Source organism: Petromyzon marinus, chromosome 14 (genome assembly GCF_048934315.1).
Source record: "Petromyzon marinus isolate PM22_M1 ecotype Great Lakes invasive population chromosome 14, UKy_Petmar_22M1.pri1.0, whole genome shotgun sequence".
Classification (NCBI taxonomy): domain Eukaryota; kingdom Metazoa; phylum Chordata; class Hyperoartia; order Petromyzontiformes; family Petromyzontidae; genus Petromyzon; species Petromyzon marinus.
In genome coordinates, this window is record NC_133680.1 from 433,298 (window position 1) to 455,105 (window position 21,808).

At 51.9% G+C, this 21,808-nt stretch overlaps 1 protein-coding gene across 2 annotated transcripts in view; it reads left to right on the top strand.

Moving 5' to 3' along the window:
• The window catches only part of LOC116942493 (microphthalmia-associated transcription factor-like), a 56,034-nt gene extending 35,144 nt beyond the window's left edge, over window positions 1–20,890 (top strand). The window contains exons 2-9 of one of the 2 annotated variants that reach the window (XM_032954493.2): window positions 14,862–15,310; window positions 16,128–16,490; window positions 16,595–16,690; window positions 17,257–17,377; window positions 18,263–18,319; window positions 19,020–19,095; window positions 19,957–20,128; window positions 20,318–20,890. In XM_032954493.2, coding sequence (XP_032810384.1) covers window positions 14,990–15,310; window positions 16,128–16,490; window positions 16,595–16,690; window positions 17,257–17,377; window positions 18,263–18,319; window positions 19,020–19,095; window positions 19,957–20,128; window positions 20,318–20,752 — 1,641 coding nt within the window. In that variant the 5' untranslated portion in view covers window positions 14,862–14,989 and the 3' untranslated portion in view covers window positions 20,753–20,890. The remainder of the gene's footprint in view (window positions 1–14,861; window positions 15,311–16,127; window positions 16,491–16,594; window positions 16,691–17,256; window positions 17,378–18,262; window positions 18,320–19,019; window positions 19,096–19,956; window positions 20,129–20,317) is intronic. The other variant, XM_032954494.2, reaches the window with a different exon arrangement.
• Window positions 20,891–21,808: the final 918 nt, after the last annotated feature.

Genomic DNA, 21,808 nt, shown 5'->3' on the forward strand with positions numbered 1-21,808 from the left:
ACTCACACAACGTATAAACTCCACACTCACTTACATACTAACTCACACAACGTATAAACTCCAAACTCACTTACATACTAACTCATACAACATTCAAACTCCACACTCACTCCTATACTAACTCACACAACATACAAACTCCACACTCACTCACATACTAACTCATACAACAGACAAACTCCACACTCATTCCCATACTAACTAATACAACATACAAACTCCACACTCACTCACATACTAACTCACACAACATACAAACTCCACACTCACTCACATACTAACTCACACAACAGACAAACTCCACACTCACTCACATACTAACTCACACAACATACAAACTTCACACTCACTCCCATACTAACTCACACAACATACAAACTCCACACTCACTCACATACCAACTCACACAACATACAAACTCCACACTCACTCACACACTAACTCACACAACATACAAACTCCACACTCACTCACATACTAACTCACACAACATACAAACTCCACACTCACTCACATACTAACTCACACAACATACAAACTCCACACTCACTCCCATACTAACTCATATAACAGAAACTCCACACTCACTCCCATACTGACTCACACAACATACATACTTCACACTCACTCCCATACTAACTCACACAACATACAAACTCCACACTCACTCACATACTAACTCACACAACATACAAACTCCACACTCACTCCCATACTAACTCACAACATACAAACTCCACACTCACTCCCATATTAACTCATACAAACTCCACACTCACTCCCATACTAACTCACACAACATACAAACTCCACACTGACTCACATACCAACTCATATAACATACAAACTCCACACTCACTCACATACTAACTCAGACAACAGACAAACTCCACACTCACATACTAACTCACACAACATACAAACTCCACACTCACTCCCATACTAACTCACAAAACATACAAACTCCACACTCACTCCCATACTAACTCACACAACGTATAAACTCCACACTCACTTACATACTAACTCACACAACGTATAAACTCCAAACTCACTTACATACTAACTCATACAACATTCAAACTCCACACTCATTCCTATACTAACTCACACAACATACAAACTCCACACTCACTCACATACTAACTCATACAACAGACAAACTCCACACTCATTCCCATACCAATACAACATACAAACTCCACACGCACTCACATACTAACTCACACAACATACAAACTCCACACTCACTCACATACTAACTCACACAACAGACAAACTCCACACTCACTCACATACTAACTCACACAACATACAAACTTCACACTCACTCCCATACTAACTCACACAACATACAAACTCCACACTCACTCACATACCAACTCACACAACATACAAACTCCACACTCACTCACATACTAACTCACACAACATACAAACTCCACACTCACTCACATACTAACTCACACAACATACAAACTCCACACTCACTCACATACTAACTCACACAACATACAAACTCCACACTCACTCCCATACTAACTCATATAACAGAAACTCCACACTCACTCCCATACTGACTCACACAACATACATACGTCACACTCACTCCCATACTAACTCACACAACATACAAACTCCACACTCACTCACATACTAACTCACACAACATACAAACTCCACACTCACTCCCATACTAACTCACAACATACAAACTCCACACTCACTCCCATATTAACTCATACAACATACAAACTCCACACTCACTCCCATACTAACTCACACAACATACAAACTCCACACTGACTCACATACCAACTCATATAACATACAAACTCAACACTCACTCACATACTAACTCAGACAACAGACAAACTCCACACTCACATACTAACTCACACAACATACAAACTCCACACTCACTCCCATACTAACTCACACAACGTATAAACTCCACACTCACTTACATACTAACTCACACAACGTATAAACTCCAAACTCACTTACATACTAACTCATACAACATTCAAACTCCACACTCACTCCCATACTAACTCACACAACATACAAACTCCACACTCACTCACATACTAACTCACACAACATACAAACTCCACACTCACTCACATACTAACTCATATAACAGAAACTCCACACTCACTCCCATACTAACTCACACAACAGACAAACTCCACACTCACTCCCATACTAACTCACACAACATACTAACTCCATACTCACTCCCATACTAACTCACACAACATACAAACTCCACACTCACTCACATACTAACTCACACAACATACAAACTCCACACTCACTCCCATACTAACTCATATAACAGAAACTCCACACTCACTCCCATACTGACTCACACAACATACATACTTCACACTCACTCCCATACTAACTCACACAACATACAAACTCCACACTCACTCACATACTAACTCACACAACATACAAACTCCACACTCACTCCCATACTAACTCACAACATACAAACTCCACACTCACTCCCATATTAACTCATACAACATACAAACTCCACACTCACTCCCATACTAACTCACACAACATACAAACTCCACACTGACTCACATACCAACTCATATAACATACAAACTCAACACTCACTCACATACTAACTCAGACAACAGACAAACTCCACACTCACATACTAACTCACACAACATACAAACTCCACACTCACTCCCATACTAACTCACACAACGTATAAACTCCACACTCACTTACATACTAACTCACACAACGTATAAACTCCAAACTCACTTACATACTAACTCATACAACATTCAAACTCCACACTCACTCCCATACTAACTCACACAACATACAAACTCCACACTCACTCACATACTAACTCACACAACATACAAACTCCACACTCACTCACATACTAACTCATATAACAGAAACTCCACACTCACTCCCATACTAACTCACACAACAGACAAACTCCACACTCACTCCCATACTAACTCACACAACATACTAACTCCATACTCACTCCCATACTAACTCACACAACATACAAACTCCACACTCACTCACATACTAACTCATATAACAGACAAACTCCACACTCACTCCCATACTAACTCACACAACAGACAAACTCCACACTCACTCCCATACTAACTCACACAACATACAATCTCCACACTCACTCACATACCAACTCCCACAACATACAAACTCCACACTCACTCACATACTAACTCACACAACATACAAACTCCACACTCACTCACATACTAACTCACACAACATACTAACTCCACACTCACTCCCATACTAACTCACACAACAGACAAACTCCATACAGACTCGAGCCCATTCCCTTGCTGCTGTGAGGTGCGAGTGTCACCACTTCCCTACCGCCCTCGTAGACCATGAAGTAAAACTCAGCAGCGCGCTAGATCGCGAATCGTCCCCGTCTCGTACCCTGCACCCTCCAGTTCGCCCTTGGGGGTGGCCGCGTGCGCTGTCTGTGCGAGGCGCCGCGTATTCGAGGGCGGCTGCATTGAGTTGGGGCTCTGCGTGGCCGTTTTACAAGGTTTACCCACTCAGCCACCTGCCCAGCAGGCAGTCTTCCTACCCAGTGTATATACCTACCCGCCTACCAGCCAGTCTACCTACCCAGTGTTTCTACCTACCAGCCTTCCTGCCAGTCTACCTACACAGTGTATCTACCTACCCAGTGTATCTACCTACCAGCCAGCCTTCCTACCCAGTGTATCTACCTGCCTGCCTACCAGCCAGTCTACCTACCCAGTGTATCTACCTACCATCCAGCCTTCCTACCCAGTGTATCTACCTGCCTGCCTACCAGCCAGTCTACCTACCCAGTGTATCTACCTACCAGCCAGCCTACCTACCCAGTGGATCTACCTGCCTGCCTACCAGCCAGCCTACCTACCCAGTGTATCTACCTCCCTGCCTACCAGCCAGTCTACCTACCCAGTGTATCTACCTACCAGCCCACCAGCCAGTCTACCTACCCAGTGTATCTACCTACCAGCTTGCCTACCCACCAAGTGTATCTACCTGCCTGCCTACCAGCCAGTCTAACTACCCAGTGTATCTACCTACCAGCCTACCAGCCAGTCTACATACCCAGTGTATCTACCTACCAGCCAGCCTACCTACCCAGTGTATCTACCTGCATGCCTACCATCCAGTCTACCTACCCAGTGTATCTACCTACCAGCCCACCAGCCAGTCTACCTATCCAGTGTATCTACCTACCAGCCAGTCTACCTACTCAGTGTATCTACCTACCAGCCTACCAGCCAGTCTACCTACCCAGTGTATCTACCTACCAGCCCACCAGCCAGTCTACCTACCCAGTGTATCTACCTACCAGCCAGCCTACCTACCCAGTGTATCTACCTGCCTGCCTACCAGCCAGTCTACCTACCCAGTGTATCTACCTACCAGCCTACCAGCCAGTCTTCCTACCCAGTGTATCTACCTACCAGCCTACCAGCCAGTCTACCTACCCAGTGTATCTACCTACCAGCCTACCAGCCAGTCTACCTACCCAGTGTATCTACCTACCAGCCTACCAGCCAGTCTACCTACCCAGTGTATCTACCTACCAGCCCACCAGCCAGTCTACCTACCCAGTGTATCTACCTACCAGCCAGCCTACCCACCAAGTGTATCTACCTGCCTGCCTACCAGCCAGTCTAACTACCCAGTGTATCTACCTACCAGCCTACCAGCCAGTCTACATACCCAGTGTATCTACCTACCAGCCAACCTACCTACCCAGTGTATCTACCTGCCTGCCTACCATCCAGTCTACCTACCCAGTGTATCTACCTACCAGCCCACCAGCCAGTCTACCTATCCAGTGTATCTACCTACCAGCCAGTCTACCTATTCAGTGTATCTACCTACCAGCCTACCAGCCAGTCTACCTACCCAGTGTATCTACCTACCAGCCCACCAGCCAGTCTACCTACCCAGTGTATCTACCTACCAGCCAGCCTACCTACCCAGTGTATGTACCTGCCTGCCTACCAGCCAGTCTACCTACCCAGTGTATCTACCTACCAGCCTACCAGCCAGTCTTCCTACCCAGTGTATCTACCTACCAGCCTACCAGCCAGTCTACCTACCCAGTGTATCTACCTACCAGCCTACCAGCCAGTCTACCTACCCAGTGTTTCTACCTACCTGCCTACCTGCCAGTCTACCTACCCAGTGTATCTACCTACCTGCCTACCAGCCAGTCTACCTACCCAGTGTATCTACCTACCAGCCTACCTGCCAGTCTACCTACCCAGTGTATATACCTACCTGCCTACCTGCCAGTCTACCTACCCAGTGTACCTACCTGCCTACCTGCCAGTCTACTTACCAAGTGTATATACGTTCCTACCTGTCAGTCTACCTACCCAGTGTATCTACCTATCTGCCAACCTGCCAGTCTACTTACCCAGTGTACCTACCTGCCTACCAGCCAGTGTACCTACCCAGTGTATCTACTTACCTGCCTACTTACCTACTAGGTTATCAACCAGCCGATAAGCTTACCTACCTACCATCCAACCTACTTACCTGTACCTACCGATCGGCCTACGAGCACACCAGATTACATCCCTTGTTTACCTAACAGCCTACCATCCGCCCTACCTCCAATATTCTACGAGCCAATCAATCTACCCACTTATCAGTTTACCTACCAGCCTACCTCCCATTCTCCCGAGCCAATTGATTAGAGGCCCCTCCCCACCCCCCATAGCGCGAATTGGTAAGTTCCGCGATTGATCTTTTCCGGACACACTTCAGACTTACGCTGTGCGTTTCACAGCTAGGCGCTCAAGAAAACACACGAAATTAATTAAATGGATTTTTTTTGTTCAACAATTATCAATAATAACGATTGTCAAAAAATGTAATGTTTACGTATTTCTGATGGCATCAGCGCTTGATGGAGGCACTCAGTGTCAGCGCCTGTGCCCGCCGCCAGTGGTGTGCGTCACGCAGTAGCGCACAGACGCATTCAATAATCTCGCACGTTTACTACTCCTCATGAAGTTATCTTTGTAAGTAGTTTTAATCGTGATTATTTTGTGTTAAATAAACTCCTTAAGTAATTTGTAATGTTAATTTTGTTGATTTGGAGCTGTCGTGACTGCAGGAATTACTCTTTGGTTTTTTCGGTAAAGTCACGTGGAAATAAGAAATAATAATACAATAAAATTACATAATTGCATACGACGTTTCGATTGCAACGCAAGCAATCATCATCAGGTATAGAAGAGCTAAATTTAAGAGAGAGAGAGAGGAAACACAGAGAGATGGAGAAGCACATCAAATTGAACAAGATTTAGTAAAATTTGGAAACAATATAATACAGCACAGAGGGTCGGTCAAAACACAATTAACGCATGGTCTGGCTGATTACGTTATTTCAAAGATTGCTTAACCTATAATTTAGCAATCTTTGAAATAACGTAATCAGCCAGACCATGCGTTAATTGTATTTTGACCGACCCTCTGTGCTGCATTATATTGTTTCCAAATTTGACTAAATCTTGTTCAATTTGATGTGCTTCTCCATCTCTGTGTTTCCTCTCTCTCTCTCTTAAATTTAGCTCTTCTATACCTGATGATGATTGCTTGCGTTGCAATCGAAACGTCGTATGCTATTATGTAATCTTCTTTGGTTCTTTCGTGACTTTACCGAAAAAACCAAAGAGTTAATATTGTAATTATTAAGAAGTAAATGTATTCTTATTTTGGTAATCCAAGTATAAAATAATATGAAATTACTTCATTTGTCATCGACAATATACCCCCCTCCCTCCACACGAGTACAAGGTCTATGGGGAAACGTGCTTCAAACAGCGACATTCCACTTACGCGCTGTTTTTAGGAATGCATACTGGATTCCTGTACAGCACTGTGTTCGTAATGTATCCATGGGCTCTCCACTGCTCGATGAGTAGAACAGTGTCCCTTGAATAAGCAGGGATCTCAGAGGCAGCTCTTTGATATCTACTTCCACGGCCCGTTTTCTCACACAAAGGGGATTCGTGTTGCTTGGCGAGATTTCCGAATAGATTTATTTCGTGACGCCAATTGACACAATAGGGCTAACATTGGGAGATAAAACAACATTTAAAAATTGTATAGGCAATCAAAACCGGACCCAATCATCTGTGGAAACAGAAGCTGAGGCCATATGGGATGGTCACACTGTCACACTGTACACGTGGGAGCTAAGGGGCAGTGAAAGTTACTATTTATAGGGCGCCTATCTCATAGCAAACATTGCACATGCCACAGCCGACACACCAACAGACACTCCACAAAACCACCACCACCAGCCGGTGTTTTCCACCAGCAAGTTTTGTTTAAGCCGGGAAAACTGTGGCACAGGCCCCGACTTTTCTGAGCCCCGTCGGTAGGATGTGGTTCGTGTTTGTCAAGAATCATGTGAATAGATTGGAGTTTTCCTCCGACTACATCTCCATCATGTTGCCCTTGCCGCCACAAGACGAAGGATCCTTTCAGAGCGGCGCATAAAAACTTCGTGTTATTAGAGAACGGACCGCAGAAGCGGATATCACTGAGCTGCCCTTTAAGTGACGACGAACCGATAAGTCTCAGAACTGGTATTTACGTCTCAGAACTGGTATTTAGCAAAGTGCAGAATTTGGGAAGTGATGTGGCCCAGCGGTAGCGTATTTGCTGCTTAAAGCAGAGGTTCACGGTTCGAATCCTGTTATCATCCCAGTTAATCCTGCGGATGTAAGAACCATTAGAACACCACGTGCCGTCTGCTTCACAGCGGATGTTAAAAGATCCCGTGGCGTCATGAGCAAGGGTAGGCTGTTGTACGCCGGCGTCACGGTCCAAAGTTGCCAAATTTTAAAAACTACAGGGCCTGTGCAGGGCAGCACGGCACCACCGGGGAACATTCATTTCGCGCCATCTCGCTTATCGCCATCAGCCGTGATCATTCCACTGCTGGATGGGTGCGTCGTCCCCTGCTGCGAGGGTAGTGGGAGTTGTTTGGTCATAACTTCCCCACACTGGTCGGTGTAGCTTGAAAGCCGGGAGCCTTATGAGAAGTACCGTACAGAACGAGATACGTTTTGCTGCACGGCCCTGTACTGCCCACCACGTGGCAACCCAGGCCTATAACACCTGTTATGCATGGTGGAGGCCCATTATGAGCACTATCCAAGCTCAACCCCCCAGCTCAGCTACTGAGCTCTGCGCATTCCGGTGACTTGGTAATCAGCGATGGATTCGGGTTACCTGATGACGGTTGCTTGTGTTGCAATCGAAACGTCGTATTCTATTGTTGAATTCATTTCCTTTCTACGTGGCTTTAACGAAAGAACCAAAGAGTAATAAATAAATAACAAGAGGAGGCTGCACTCTCCTGGTGAGACTTTATAAAAGTCAAAACCGATGTAGGATTGGTCCGCTTAAACAATTGCTGCTGGGAAGCGTTGATCCACCAGTTCATTAGGCTGATAGCCTTCAATGGGTTTTTTTCAAAGAAGTCATCGATCATTTTATATCCACTGCTGGATGAAGGCCCCCCTACGCTATCGCTATCTCTTATGGCCTCACGGTGTAACAAGCCGTCTACTTTTCCGCGCCGATTCCATCGCTCCATCTCCGCAGTGATCGTGACCCAGGCGCGTTCCGTGGTGTGGCTGCAGCTTCGTGGTCAGTCACAACCAGCGGCCCCCCTTCTCGCCCTGACGCCTCCTGCCCAAGCCTCGCTTCTCTTCACAGTCAACGTGGCGATTTCCCGAGCCTGTGTGCTTTCTCCAATCCGCGTTTTCCTCTCTCTGTGTCTCTCCAGTGTAATCCCATGCATGCGTCTGTCATCACTTCTTTTGCGCACTTCTCAGCTTTTGTTCCATTTTATTTTCTCACTTTCCAAGTTTCCGATCCATACATCACGGCGGGTGACCTGCACTGATTGAAAACTCTCATCTGCAGGGCACACACATTGATACAGTACGTGGGGTTTTGATCGCCCTATGCACGTGTGAAATACGCATATACATACACACGCGTACCGCACACGCAAATACACACACACAAACACATAGCACACATACCTAAATGTGTATTTATACACACACACTACAAAGACAAAGATCCCCTGTACAGCCTCTAAGAAACTGTTGGGGCAAGTGTTAGCGAGCACCTATGAAGGTCGGCATGGTGCACGAGGGGTGGGGTAGTCAGCACCAGGTCCAGCCACCTTTGTCTCTCTGAGCTCGTAACGCACTGGATCAGTTGTTAGCTTAAGGCTGAGGTGACGTAAGCGAGGCCCACGACTGGCTCAAGTAACACTGCGGGCCGATGCTATCTGTGACCAGGAATAGAACTCAGGGTCGCCGGGTTTGTAGCGCGGTGCGGTGCTAACCACTGCGCCACCGCTCCCCCTCCCCCCACATGTCGTCATCATCGGCCATGGCCGAGCCACTGCTGCATGAAGGCCTCTCCAAGCCGCCTCCTCTCATCCACCCTTCTGTGATGCAACAATACACCCGGCACCTGCACACGAAGCCGTTTCATCATCGCTCCCAACAAACACACAACTCCCCCGTGTAGCTTACGCAGGCTGATGGGGCAAGTGCTGTGAGGACACGCACACACATACCTAAGCAAGCACACACGCAACACGTGTCTAGGGGACTGGGGTATTTGTTTACAAAGCATGATTTTGCTGAATTCACTCGAACCCAGGTATCGCTTGAAATACAATGGGCTCCTATGAATAAGTGATACGGTGTTACCTCCATGATTTACAGCCATTGCGTCATCCACTGCTGGATGAGGAGTTGTGTCAGTTGTTTGGCCATACTTCTCCAATCAGGTTAGTGCAGGTTGATGGAAGTGGACGGGGCCAGGCCCAGTTCAGATTATCATTCGCCACTGATGTTAGCCGTAGCTGGGAACAGAGCAGTATGCTAACCACTGCACCCCCACTGCACTCTGAGTGGGCTCCTACCTGGTCATGGCCAAAGGACGTATCTGTACTCTTTGGTTCTATTGGGTAAAGTCACGTAGGTGAAAATAAAATAACAAAAAATCACGACGTTTCGGCCACAACACAAGCGGCCTTCATCAGGTGAAGGGACGAGACTGTCTGGAGGACAGCGCTGGAGTGGAAGAAGCCACGCTTAGATCACGACCTTTAAGCTGTGTGAGAAGAAAAAGACCACGCGCCTTGACAAAGGAATTAGCATATAATTTAGCATTGAAATGGCTCATTGAAATAGCTAAGTTAAAGTATACACATCCGCAGAGGTACCCCTTGACAAAGGAATTAGCGCTGGAGTGGAAGAAGCCACGCTTAGACCACGACCTTTAAGCTGTGTGAGAAGAAAAAGACCAGTGACGTATCTGTGTCAATGTATCTATCTGCCTGCTTCTATCTCTCTGTCTAATGTGGGATGCCAGCCATTGCATGGACTCATTCTCCAGTAGTATAGAGGTATAACTCCTGTCTTGTTTAACTCCATATCCATCTGTATGCTGCCTATCCTTCTACCGATTAACCCATCTCTCTGTCCATCTATCCCTGGACCTGGCTGCTGTGTGGTACATACAACTGTGTGTATTCCTCGCCTGGCTATTTATTGGTGTAGACATCTGTTTAGTTTACGTTGCGAGCGATTTAGTCCATAAACACATAAAAAAATGCCAGTGCAACTCTTGTTGCAAGCGCCAAATCACTCCCCACGTCTCCCTCCTCTGCCAGCCCCTCTTGTCTCCACCTAGCGGTGTAGCCACGCATTGCTGAACGGCAAAGATAAACGATCGCCCGTGTACCTGCCCCACCTTGAGTTAGATCGACCTCCAGGAAAAGATGACACCACAGAACTAATTCTGAGGTCCTTTGAAGTTGCTTCTCATTCTCAACAGACTACGCAGCTCCTCACATGCCCTGCACATAGTTCCCGCCGCATTCAAATCAAATTCAATGCCCTAATAGATGCCAATAATAATAATAATATCCCTATATATGTCCAGAGTAATGTCCCTGTGAAGGACAGCGAGGCGGTGTGGTGGTCGGTCTCGGGCGGCACGCGTAGTGCGTTCTCGCGGCGGAGCGACAGGGCGAGAAGCGGCGGCGACAGCGGTGACGGGGGGCCGTGTGTGGCGGCACGCTCTCGACAAATCGACGCTCCGCGCGCAGCGCCTTCGCGATCCGCATTCCTGGTGCTGGGCGCCCGGGTGGCCGTCCCCGCAGCTGGCGGGCGGCGGTGTGGGCGGCGCGGCGTGACCCGGGTTGGCCCCGTCGCCCGCGAGAGGCGAGGGGTAATCAGGCGGCGCATCTCACGCCCGGCGAGACCTGCCGTGACCTCACTGTCACGGCGACGATGAGGGCTTCTCACCGGTGCCGCGCCTGGTGGGGTGTGTCGCACTACACGCTCTCTGTGCGAGTCTGTGGCTTTCTGCGTCAGTCTGTGGGGCTTTATGTGGATCTCTGAGTCTCTGTGAGCCATTGGTGATCGGAATGAGTCCATCACTCGAGGACCCGGTTTTAAAATCAACACAGTTACTGAGCACAGGCTAAAGGTGTGAAAACTTCAAGCAGCGACCAACAGACAGCACTATGAAAGTTCTGTATGTTTAACTTCTTTCGCACCGTACATAGCCAACCATGCTAGTTGGTTGGCTCTTATTATAACGGTTTAATTATGGATATATATGAATAAGTTGTGCAATATACCTTAAGGATCCTGGCCTCTGCGATGTCAATGTTCTTGTTTTTTTGCTGCTGCGCTCACTCACTACGTAAAAAATAGCCAGGCAACTGGCTGAATGGGACCATGTAACAAGTAAACTAAACTAAAACGTAACCAACTCCATAGACCTTGAGACTAAGGAGCAATGCGAGGGAAGAATCAGAAAGGGAATTGTTATGACCTAGAGTGTGTGTGAGAGTGTGTGGGTGAGTGTGTGGGTGGGTGAGTGTATGGGTGAGTGTGTGGGTGGGTGTGTGGGTGAGTGTGTGGGTGAGTGTGGGTGTGTGGGTGAGTGTGTGGGTGGGTGGGTGAGTGTGTGGGTTAGTGTGTGGGTGTGTGGGTGAGTGTGTGGGTGAGTGTGTGGATGAGTGTGTGGGTGGGTGTGTGGGTGAGTGTGTGGGTGAGTGTGTGGGTGTGTGGGTGAGTGTGTGGGTGAGTTTGTGGGTGAGTGTGTGGGTGAGTGTGTGTGGGTGAGTGTGTGGGTGAGTGTGTGGGTGAGTGTGTGGGTGGGTGTGTGGGTGAGTGTGTGGGTGAGTGTGTGGGTGAGTGTGTGGGTGGGTGTGTGGGTGAGTGTGTGGGTGAGTGTGTGTGTCTGTGGGTGAGTGTGTGGGTGGGTGTGTGGGTGAGTGTGTGGGTGAGTGTGTGGGTGAGTGTGTGGGTGTGTGTGTGGGTGAGTGTGAGGGTGTGTGGGTGAGTGTGTGGGTGGGTGTGTGGGTGAGTGTGTGGGTGAGTGTGTGGGTGGGTGTGTGGGTGAGTGTGTGGGTGGGTGTGTGGGTGAGTGTGTGGGTGAGTGTGGGTGAGTGTGTGGGTGGGTGTGTGGGTGAGTGTGTGGGTGAGTGTGTGGGTGAGTGTGTGGGTGAGTGTGTGTGGGTGGGTGTGTGGGTGAGTGTATGGGTGAGTGTGTGGGTGAGTGTGTGGGTGAGTGTGTGTGTGAGTGTGTGGGTGGGTGTGTGGGTGAGTGTGTGGGTGTGTGTGTGGGTGAGTGTGTGGGTGAGTGTGTGGGTGAGTGTGTGGGTGAGTGTGTGGGTGAGTGTGTGGGTGAGTGTGTGTGGGTGGGTGTGTGGGTGAGTGTATGGGTGAGTGTGTGGGTGAGTGTGTGGGTGAGTGTGTGTGTGAGTGTGTGGGTGGGTGTGTGGGTGAGTGTGTGGGTGTGTGTGTGGGTGAGTGTGTGGGTGAGTGTGTGTGTGAGTGTGTGGGTGTGTGGGTGAGTGTGTGGGTGAGTGTGTGGGTGTGTGTGTGGGTGAGTGTGAGGGTGTGTGTGTGGGTGCAGGCTTCCGAGCGGGTCCTTCGTCTCGTGGCGCCGCTACGCCGGTGGCGCAATCGGGGGGTTACGCCGGGGAACAGATCACTGAAATAAAATGTACAAAACTCCACGGGAAGAGTTTTCCCTTCTCAGACCTGTCGGTCATCCCTCTTTGCTCCTGCTCCCAATGTCTTCCACCGTAACCACCGACCACCCACTCACTCACCCAACCACGTACCTACCCACCCACTCACTCCCCACAATACCCCATCCTGCAATTAGCCATGTCACAGTAATCGCCGTGGCTGCACAGGAACTTCCCCCCCGCCATGCCTCCACCCGTCTGACTTTATCAATTAACTCTCGGGCCCAACCTCAGTGGAGCCCTGCGTCGGATTCCCAGAACTGACGTCTTCTCCCGAGAGGCGGGCCGGGGAGATTAGGAGGGTTTTTCTTGAAGGCTTTGCTCCTTTGTTCAACAGTGGCTACTCAAGGGACGGACCGATGGTGCGTCCCCCACAGCCGGGGTTTGCGTGCCGTGCTAACAATGCCTGGCGGGGACTGTCGCCCGAAGGAACCGAATCAAACAAATTAGAAGCCTTCTACGTGGCTTTACCGAAAGAACCAAGAATATTAATGAGAAGCCGATGCACATCCTTGCGCTTCAGACTTTTGAGGTGACCCCTTGGCTCAGAGGGTTCACAATGGCCGTGCCAGGGAGGCGGAACTGGCACGGCTAAGATCGTGGGTTGGAGTCTCAGCCACCCGGGTTCTCAGGTGCGGAGAGTCGGTGGTCTCAGTCACCAACGACTCCACAGATAAATCAGAGACAATAGTTGCCGGGTGTGCAGCTCTAAGTAGGCGAACTACGTTCACGATTACCCTCTCCAGGCTGCTCGCGCCAGTGCCCGGCTCTATCATTATTATTATTGTTAGTATTGTAACATAGAGCACCCCCTGACGGCAGCTCTGCCTGTGTAGCACAAGGTGACACAGCCTCCGACATTCTGAAAGTTGGCATCGGTCTGTCAGAAGGGTGTGTGCTTCTAGTGGAGATGAAGTTGCCCGTTGAAGCAACTTCAGTCATAAGTCAGAGCCACATACCGTTGCTCAAATGAGCATTGAGACATTTACAGTCCTGCAAGGCCATTGACGGACTTTGCCACAATGTGGTGCTCATTTTATCAAGCCTCCCCCCTGGAGGAAGGGATGATGTGCAGAGTCAACCCCTGCCGCCAACCCGGAATTGAACTCACAACTTCTGTGCAGAGGCGTCGAGGCCGGTTTGAAGTGACGGCAGAAGCAGCCGTGTGACTTCACATGATTTGAGACAGTTCTCTGACACAGGGTGGTGCACTACTTTCTGTGCGGGTTCTGAACTAAAGCAATATTCATCTCGTGACATGATGCCCACAGCAATTGGAAGACACACAGAGATCGTGACCGCTGTCAGGATGAGTGCTGTTTAGGTGAAGTAAGTTAATATTATTCCGCAGTTTGATTAGCTGTTAAGATTGTGATAGATATAAATTCTAGAATCCATGTTTTCTGTTGTTGTATAAATTGTCCCGTTTGTATTGTGTCATTTGTACTGCCAGTCTCTTAATTTCCGTCTCATTTGTTCTGTCAGATTATTTCCGTTACCCTCAAGGTGTATACCAGCGTTGTGGAAAAGTAGGCCAAATCCATTGTGGAGGGCCTCCCTCAATCTGCCTTTGGTGGAGGCCCCTCTAATGGGCAGTGCGTGAGCCGGACGGTATCGCTCTCCGTGGTACCCGAGCCAGCGCCATTAGTGTGACTTTGACCTTCCCCCCCCTCCGTGCCCCCCCTACCCCCTCTCCCCTTTGCAGGAGTAATCCGCGAACCGGATCGGGGCAGGGAGGATTCCCACGCCCGTGTGTCCGTCCACCCGTGCGTGTGTCCGTCGGCGTGCCCTGCCACCACCACCACCACCGGCAGCAGCAGCAGCGGCAGCACGATGTCATCCCGTGTGCAGCTCCGCCAGGAGCTCATGCGGGAGCAGCTGCAGGAGCAAGAGAGAAGGGAGCTGCAACAGAGGCGGCAGCAGCAGCACTACCAGCACCAGCAGCACCAGCAGCACCAGCAACAGCAGCTACAGCACCAGTACCAGCAGCAGCAGCACTACCAGCAGCAGCAAGGCACGCAGTGCGGATCGCTCACGGGGCAGCACCGGTCGGACTTGGTGCCGCTGGTGACCAGACCGCCCCCCAGCCCGGCCATCTCCATGAGCCTGCCGGCACGGCCCCCCCTGCCCCCCGTCCCCATGGAGGTGCTGAAGGTGAGAGGGGGGAGCGGCTCACGCGACGCCCGCCGTCTTGTTTCGTGATAGACTTGGGAATCTGTGAGAACGCCAACAACGATTATTTAGGACCGCTTCCCGAGCGAATGGCGACTTGCGAGGTGACCAATGTCCACCTGCCTTGCAAGTGGCGACGCGCGGAACCGCTCGGCCCACCGCGAACGAGTTAAACCGGCGCTCACGGTCGCTGAGAAACACTGGCTCGTAGTCAGCGCTCGCAGAGCCAGAGCTTAGAGACGAGTAGGAGGGTTAATTGGCGAGCGGGGTTTCTAATGTTCGGGCTGGAAGATAATCCGGTTTTCCGGTCCTGGTCCCACGACAGGGAACAGCGACGTTCACTCGTCTGCAAGTTTGTTTTTAATCCAAATTACGAGCAGTGGCTGGGTGGTGCAGAGGTCAGAGTAACTTAGTTCGAGTCCAGGTTTCAGCCAACTGTAATAAAACCGGGACCTCATGTGTATAGTTGATAGTCTTAGCCCGATTATAAATGTATCGCACAGAGAACCATAGATCTTTGTTGCTTTGCCTCTACACAAATTGGCTAAACTCAATCTCTGGGAATTAAAGTTATCGGCTTGACGGTCATGTGACGAGCATTATTCTCACACGGCAGAAAGTGCTGCTCTCTACTGTGTATGAACCAGAGGTCAACTTAAAGAAGGGGTTTCCAAACGGCATCTCGTCGTGGTTGACGACCCAGAACCCTCCTCCTCCTGCTGCTGCTGCCGACGAGATTCCTACCCTGGCCTCTCGCGTTCTAACCTTTTTAAACTTTACTTCTGGCTCTCGCTCGCAGGTCCAGACTCACCTGGAGAACCCGACGCGGTACCACATCCAGCAGTCCCAGCGGCAGCAGCTCAAGCAGTTCCTGTCAACGACGCTCGGGTACAAAGTGGCGAGCCAGTCGCTGGCTCGCTCCCCGCAGGCTCAGCCGGGTGGGGGGCAGGCCACGGGGGGCTCCCTGCCTTTGCCGCAGCAGCAGCAGCATCAGCAGCATCATCATCAGCAGCAGCTGCACACGAGCGTGGGAAGCAGCGCCCCCAACAGCCCCATGGCCATGTTGAACATCGGCTCGAATTCCGAGCGCGAGCTCAGCGGGGCTCAGCAGCAGCAGCAGCAGCCGACCTCGTGGAGTCTGCCAACCTGCCATGCCGATATGGTAAATGCCTCGTCATGCTGGAAGCACCACGCTGGCTCGGTGAACGCCACGCCGGCACGGTGAAAGATGCCATGCGGTGACCGCGGTGTGTCTCCGGCGTGTAGATGGACGACGTGATCGATGACATCATCAGCCTGGAGTCGAGTTACAACGACGAGCCCTACACGGGCATAGGCGCCCGCCTGGAAGTCACCAACACGGTTCGTGCCACACGTGTGCATCACGTGTGTGTGTAACACGTGCGTTGTGTGTGCCACGTTTGCGTCGCTTGTGTTGTGTATTTGGCACGCGTGTGCGTCGCGTTTGTATCTTTGTGTCTCTGTCCTTGTCAGTCTCTCCGTCTTTGTGTGTGTGTTCCCCTCTGTGTCTCTGTATGTGTCTGTCCGTGTTCACCTGTCCGTGGATCGGTATGTCTCTGTGTTCACCTGTCTGTGTTCACCTCTCCGTGTTCACCTGTCCGTGTTCACCTGCCCGTGTTCACCTGCCCGTGTTCACCTGTCCGTGTTCACCTGCCCGTGTTCACCTGTCCGTGTTCACCTGCCCGTGTTCACCTGTCCGTGTTCACCTGCCCGTGTTCACCTGTCCGTGTTCACCTGCCCGTGTTCACCTGTCCGTGTTCACCTGCCCGTGTTCACCTGTCCGTGTTCACCTGTCCGTGTTCACCTGCCCGTGTTCACCTGCCCGTGTTCACCTGCCCGTGTTCACCTGCCCGTGTTCACCTGCCCGTGTTCACCTGCCCGTGTCTCTCGCCCGTGCGTGCCCCCAGCTGCCGCTGTCGAGCAGCCTCTACGACGGCTATGGGGGCCAGACGCTCGCAGTGCCGGCCGTGGCGCTCACCAGCTCCTCGTGTCCGGCCACGCTGGACAACGTCAAGCAGGAGGTGACCGGTACGAGCGAGTGGGCGTGCACACACACACGGAAAAAAGATCCCCCCCGGTGAGCTTCCACAGGCTGCTGGAGCAAGCGCTGTTAACGCGCACCGCCCATGTAGGCCAGCATGGGGTCCGGCGGCCAGTACCACGCCCGGCAGCGGTGATGTTTACATACCGCGCCAGGTACGCACCCACACGCGCACGTGCGAGTGTGAGAGAGCGCGAGGAGTGTGAGAGAGCGCGAGGAGTGTGAGTGTGTGCGAGTGTGAGAGAGTGCGAGAGAGTGCGAGTGTGTGTGAGAGAGTGCGAGTGTGTGTGAGTGTGTGAGAGTGCGAGTGTGTGCGAGTGTGAGAGAGTGCGAGTGTGTGTGAGTGTGTGCGAGTGCGAGAGAGTGCGAGTGTGTGTGAGTGTGTGCGAGTGTGAGACAGTGCGAGTGTGTGTGAGTGTGTGCGAGTGCAAGAGAGTGCGAGTGTGTGTGAGTGTGTGCGAGTGTGCGAGAGTGCGAGTGTGTGTGAGTGTGTGCGAGTGCGAGAGAGTGCGAGTGTGTGTGAGTGTGTGCGAGTGTGTTGCGAGTGTGAGTGTGTGTGAGTGTGTGCGAGTGCGAGAGAGAGCGAGTGTGTGTGAGTGTGTGCGAGTGCGAGAGAGAGCGAGTGTGTGTGAGTGTGTGCGAGTGCGAGTGTGTGCGAGTGTGAGTGTGTGTGAGTGTGTGCAAGGGTGTGCGAGTGTGTGTGAGTGTGTGCGAGTGCGAGAGAGTGCGAGTGTGTGTGAGTGTGTGCGAGTGTGTGCGAGTGTGAGTGTGTGTGAGTGTGTGCGAGGGTGTGCGAGTGTGAGTGTGTGTGAGTGTGTGCGAGTGCAAGAGAGTGCGAGTGTGCGTCTCTCATTCCGGGCTTTTTCCGGCAGAAGTTGAAGCAAGAGCCATCGTGAAGGAGCGCCAGAAGAAGGACAACCACAACCTGAGTACGAGTCGCTCTGCAAGCACACAGGGGCAGGTGGCGCGTGGTGAGGGTGAAAGTGTGGGTACTCACGGGCCGGTGACGTGTCCCGGCAGCAGCGTGTTCCGTTCGCAGCTCGTTGCAAAGGTTTGCGGTTCGAATGCGGCAGGCGGCCGTGGCTAACACGGCGTTACCTGATGGCGGTAATCGCGGCACGCGCCATCGAGTCGGCCATCGTGTTCCACTCAAGTGGAATCGCACGCAGCAGCAGCTGCCGCCGTGTCCCCACGGTGAAGCTGCTGCAGGCCGTGTATGTGAATCGCAGCGGCGCCCTCCTGCGTGACGACCGCGCTGCGCTACTCCCAAGGCATAGGGCGAGCGTGTAAGAGTAGGCCCACCACCAGGATTCTGACAAGTTTTCGCAACAGCGGGCATGGCTTCCGCTGAAGGTGTGTCATCTCCGTCGAGTAATATGCAGGTGATTTGTTAGCATTGGGATGTTTGGGCTGATACCGATTCCACTGTGTGAGTGTTATTAAGCTGTGAGAGGAAGCAGGAGAACCGGAAGGGAACCCATGCAGAGAACATACAAACTGCACGCAGAAAGGCCCCCCGAGTTGGGACTCGAACCCAGGCCTTTCTTGCCGCAGGGCACAGGCGACGCCGCCGCAGGGCACACGCGCGATCCGCCGGGACCCCTCTAACCCCACGTCTGTCCCCGGCAGTTGAGCGACGACGGAGATTCAACATCAACGACCGCATCAAGGAGCTGGGGACGCTCATCCCCAAGTCCAGCGACCCGTGAGTCACCGGCTCCCAGCGACTCACACAGAGCACGCAGTGACGCACAAACAACAACAACAAACAACAACAACAACAAAAAACAACAACAACAGCAGCAGCAGTGGCTCAACATGCTCCGTGCCAACAAAAGCACTGTGTCCGTGTGTGGCCTTGAAATAAAATAAATAAGTAAATATAGGCGATGTTTCGGGCAACAGCCCTTCTTCATGGGCTATGAAGAACGCCTACCTCCAGAAACGTTGCCATATATTTATTATAAAATTTTAAGGCCGCAGTGTTATTGGCAGATGTGTTGAATGTTTTGTTAATTAAGTTAGCGCCCCACAGACTCGCACAGAGACCCATAGACTCGCACAGAGACCCATAGACTCGCAGAGAGACCCATAGACTCACGTAGACTGAGTTGGCCTATAGCCCAGCGCTGTGGAAGCAGCAAGGGTTGGTGGATCACACGCCCGCTCGTGGAAATGCCCTTCCTACCCGTGGGTCTCGAGGTCGCCATCTCCTGGCTTATGGTCACGGTACGATGGCAGTACAGCAAGTGGGTTCATTTCCATCTGTACGGGGATTGAGAGTTACCCTCTTGCACTCATGGCTTTTCCCCGAAGTGCTCCGGTTTCCTGCCATGTGTATGAACGCTCAGTCATGGACTTAGACAAACAATCCAATAGGAGTACAGAGCTTGGGCAATTGTTGATGCTGGTTTGGGCTCCCTTCCCGCTTGTTCATGTGTGCATTCATCGTCCGTGTATCTGTGGGTCCGTGCGTCCGCGCGCCACTCTGCCTGTGTCCGCGCGTGCCGTGTCACCGCACTAAACCGAGTCCGTTGTCGTTGTCTGGGATGGCGCAAATCCAAAGCGTGCGCGATGCGGCGCATTGCAGGGACACGCGCTGGAACAAGGGTACCATCCTCAAGGCGTCCGTCGACTACATCCGCCGCATGCAGAAGGAGCAGCAGAGAGCCAAGGAGATGGAGCTGAGGCAGCGGCGCCTGGAGCACACCAACCGCAGCCTGCTGCTCCGCCTGCAGGTGGGAGCGGCGTCGCCGCGCTCCCCCGGCCGCCTTTGCCGAACGATCCGAGCCGCCAGGCTCTGCTTCGAGCGGCGGCCGCGACGCCGCCGCGGCTTCGCCAGGCTCGGTGCGAAATGCGCGCGGCCGTTGACGCGCACCTAGCCCGGCGCGGCCATCGACACCTCTCTCCTCTTCCGTCCCCCACAGGAGCTGGAGATGCAGGCCCAGGCTCACGGCGTGCCCATCGCTTACTCCGTGCCGCCCGACGTTCCGCCCATCAAGCAGGAGACGCCGGGCGGCGGCGGCGGCGGCGACAACGGCGCCGCCGCTCGCCGCGACGGCGACTTCTTCTGCTCGGCTCCTCCGTCGTGCGGTGGCGCCCACGGCACGCCGGACCTCGCCGACGGCACGCCGCACTTCGGCCCGGCGGTGGCGGCCGGCGGAGGCGGCGGAGATGCGAGGGGAGCGTCGAGCGGCTTCGCGGTGGACGAGCGCCTGCCGGGCGTCTACTCCCCGGAGCCGGACCCGACGTCGCGCCTGGAGGACATGCTCCTGGAGGACAACTTCTCCGACTCGCTGCTCTCGCCGTTCTCGCCGCGCTCGCTCAGCCGGCAGGGCAGCTTCAGCATGGACGACGGCTGACGCCGCCGCTCGGCTCCGGCGATCGACCGTTCCGATCGGTCGATCGCAGATCCTCGGCGACGACCGTCGGACGTGCGAGCGACACGCCGGTGGCTTGAGAGCGTCGTTGTCTTTGTTGTTGCTGGAATCGCCGGGCTGCCCCCGTTGGTGTAACTGTGCGCAGTTCGTGTGGACTCGACGCTCAACGTCCCCTCCCCCGTTCCCCGTTATTTTAGTGGTTTTGTAAGTATCGTCACCGCTGTATTTATATTTTTAAGAGGAACTTTCCAGTTGATAGAAAATAAGAAACGAACCAGCGTACGTGTTGTGGTTCTGGCTGTGGGGGACGCGGTGGAGAGTCCGGGGGAGACGCTGTGACCCTCAACCTCCCGCATCCCCACACGTGCCCCTTTGATTCTTTTAAACTGCAGTAAACCCCAAGAAATGCCTTAAAGCCTTGAACTCCTAAACATGCCCTTAAACCCCAACATGCAGCCTTATGCAGCAACACGTGTACTTAAACTCAGGATATGCCTTTAAAATGTAATGTGTCAACATAAATCTCGGCTGATGCTAATATGCCCTTTTATGTACCTTTAAACCGAACTGTGTCCCTTTAAACCCGTCCGTGTGCCTTTTAAACCCAAGAATGTCCCTTTAAACCCAAGCATGTCCCTTTAAACCCAAGCATGTCCCTTTAAACCCAAGCATGTCCCTTCAAACCCAAGAATGTCCCTTTAAACCGTAGCATGTCCCTTTAAACCCAACCGTGCCCGTTTAAACCCAACCGTGCCCCGTTAAACCCAACCGTGCCCCTTTAAACCCAACCGTGCCCCGTTAAACCCAACCAAGCCCCTTTAAACCCAACCGTACCACTTTAAACCCAACCGTGCCCCTTTAAACCCAACCGTGCCCCTTTAAACCCAACCGTGCCCCTTTAAACCCAACCGTGCCCCTTTAAACCCAACCAAGCCCCTTTAAACCCAACCGTGCCACTTTAAACCCAACCGTGCCCCTTTAAACCCAACCAAGCCCCTTTAAACCCAACCGTGCCACTTTAAACCCAACCGTGCCCCT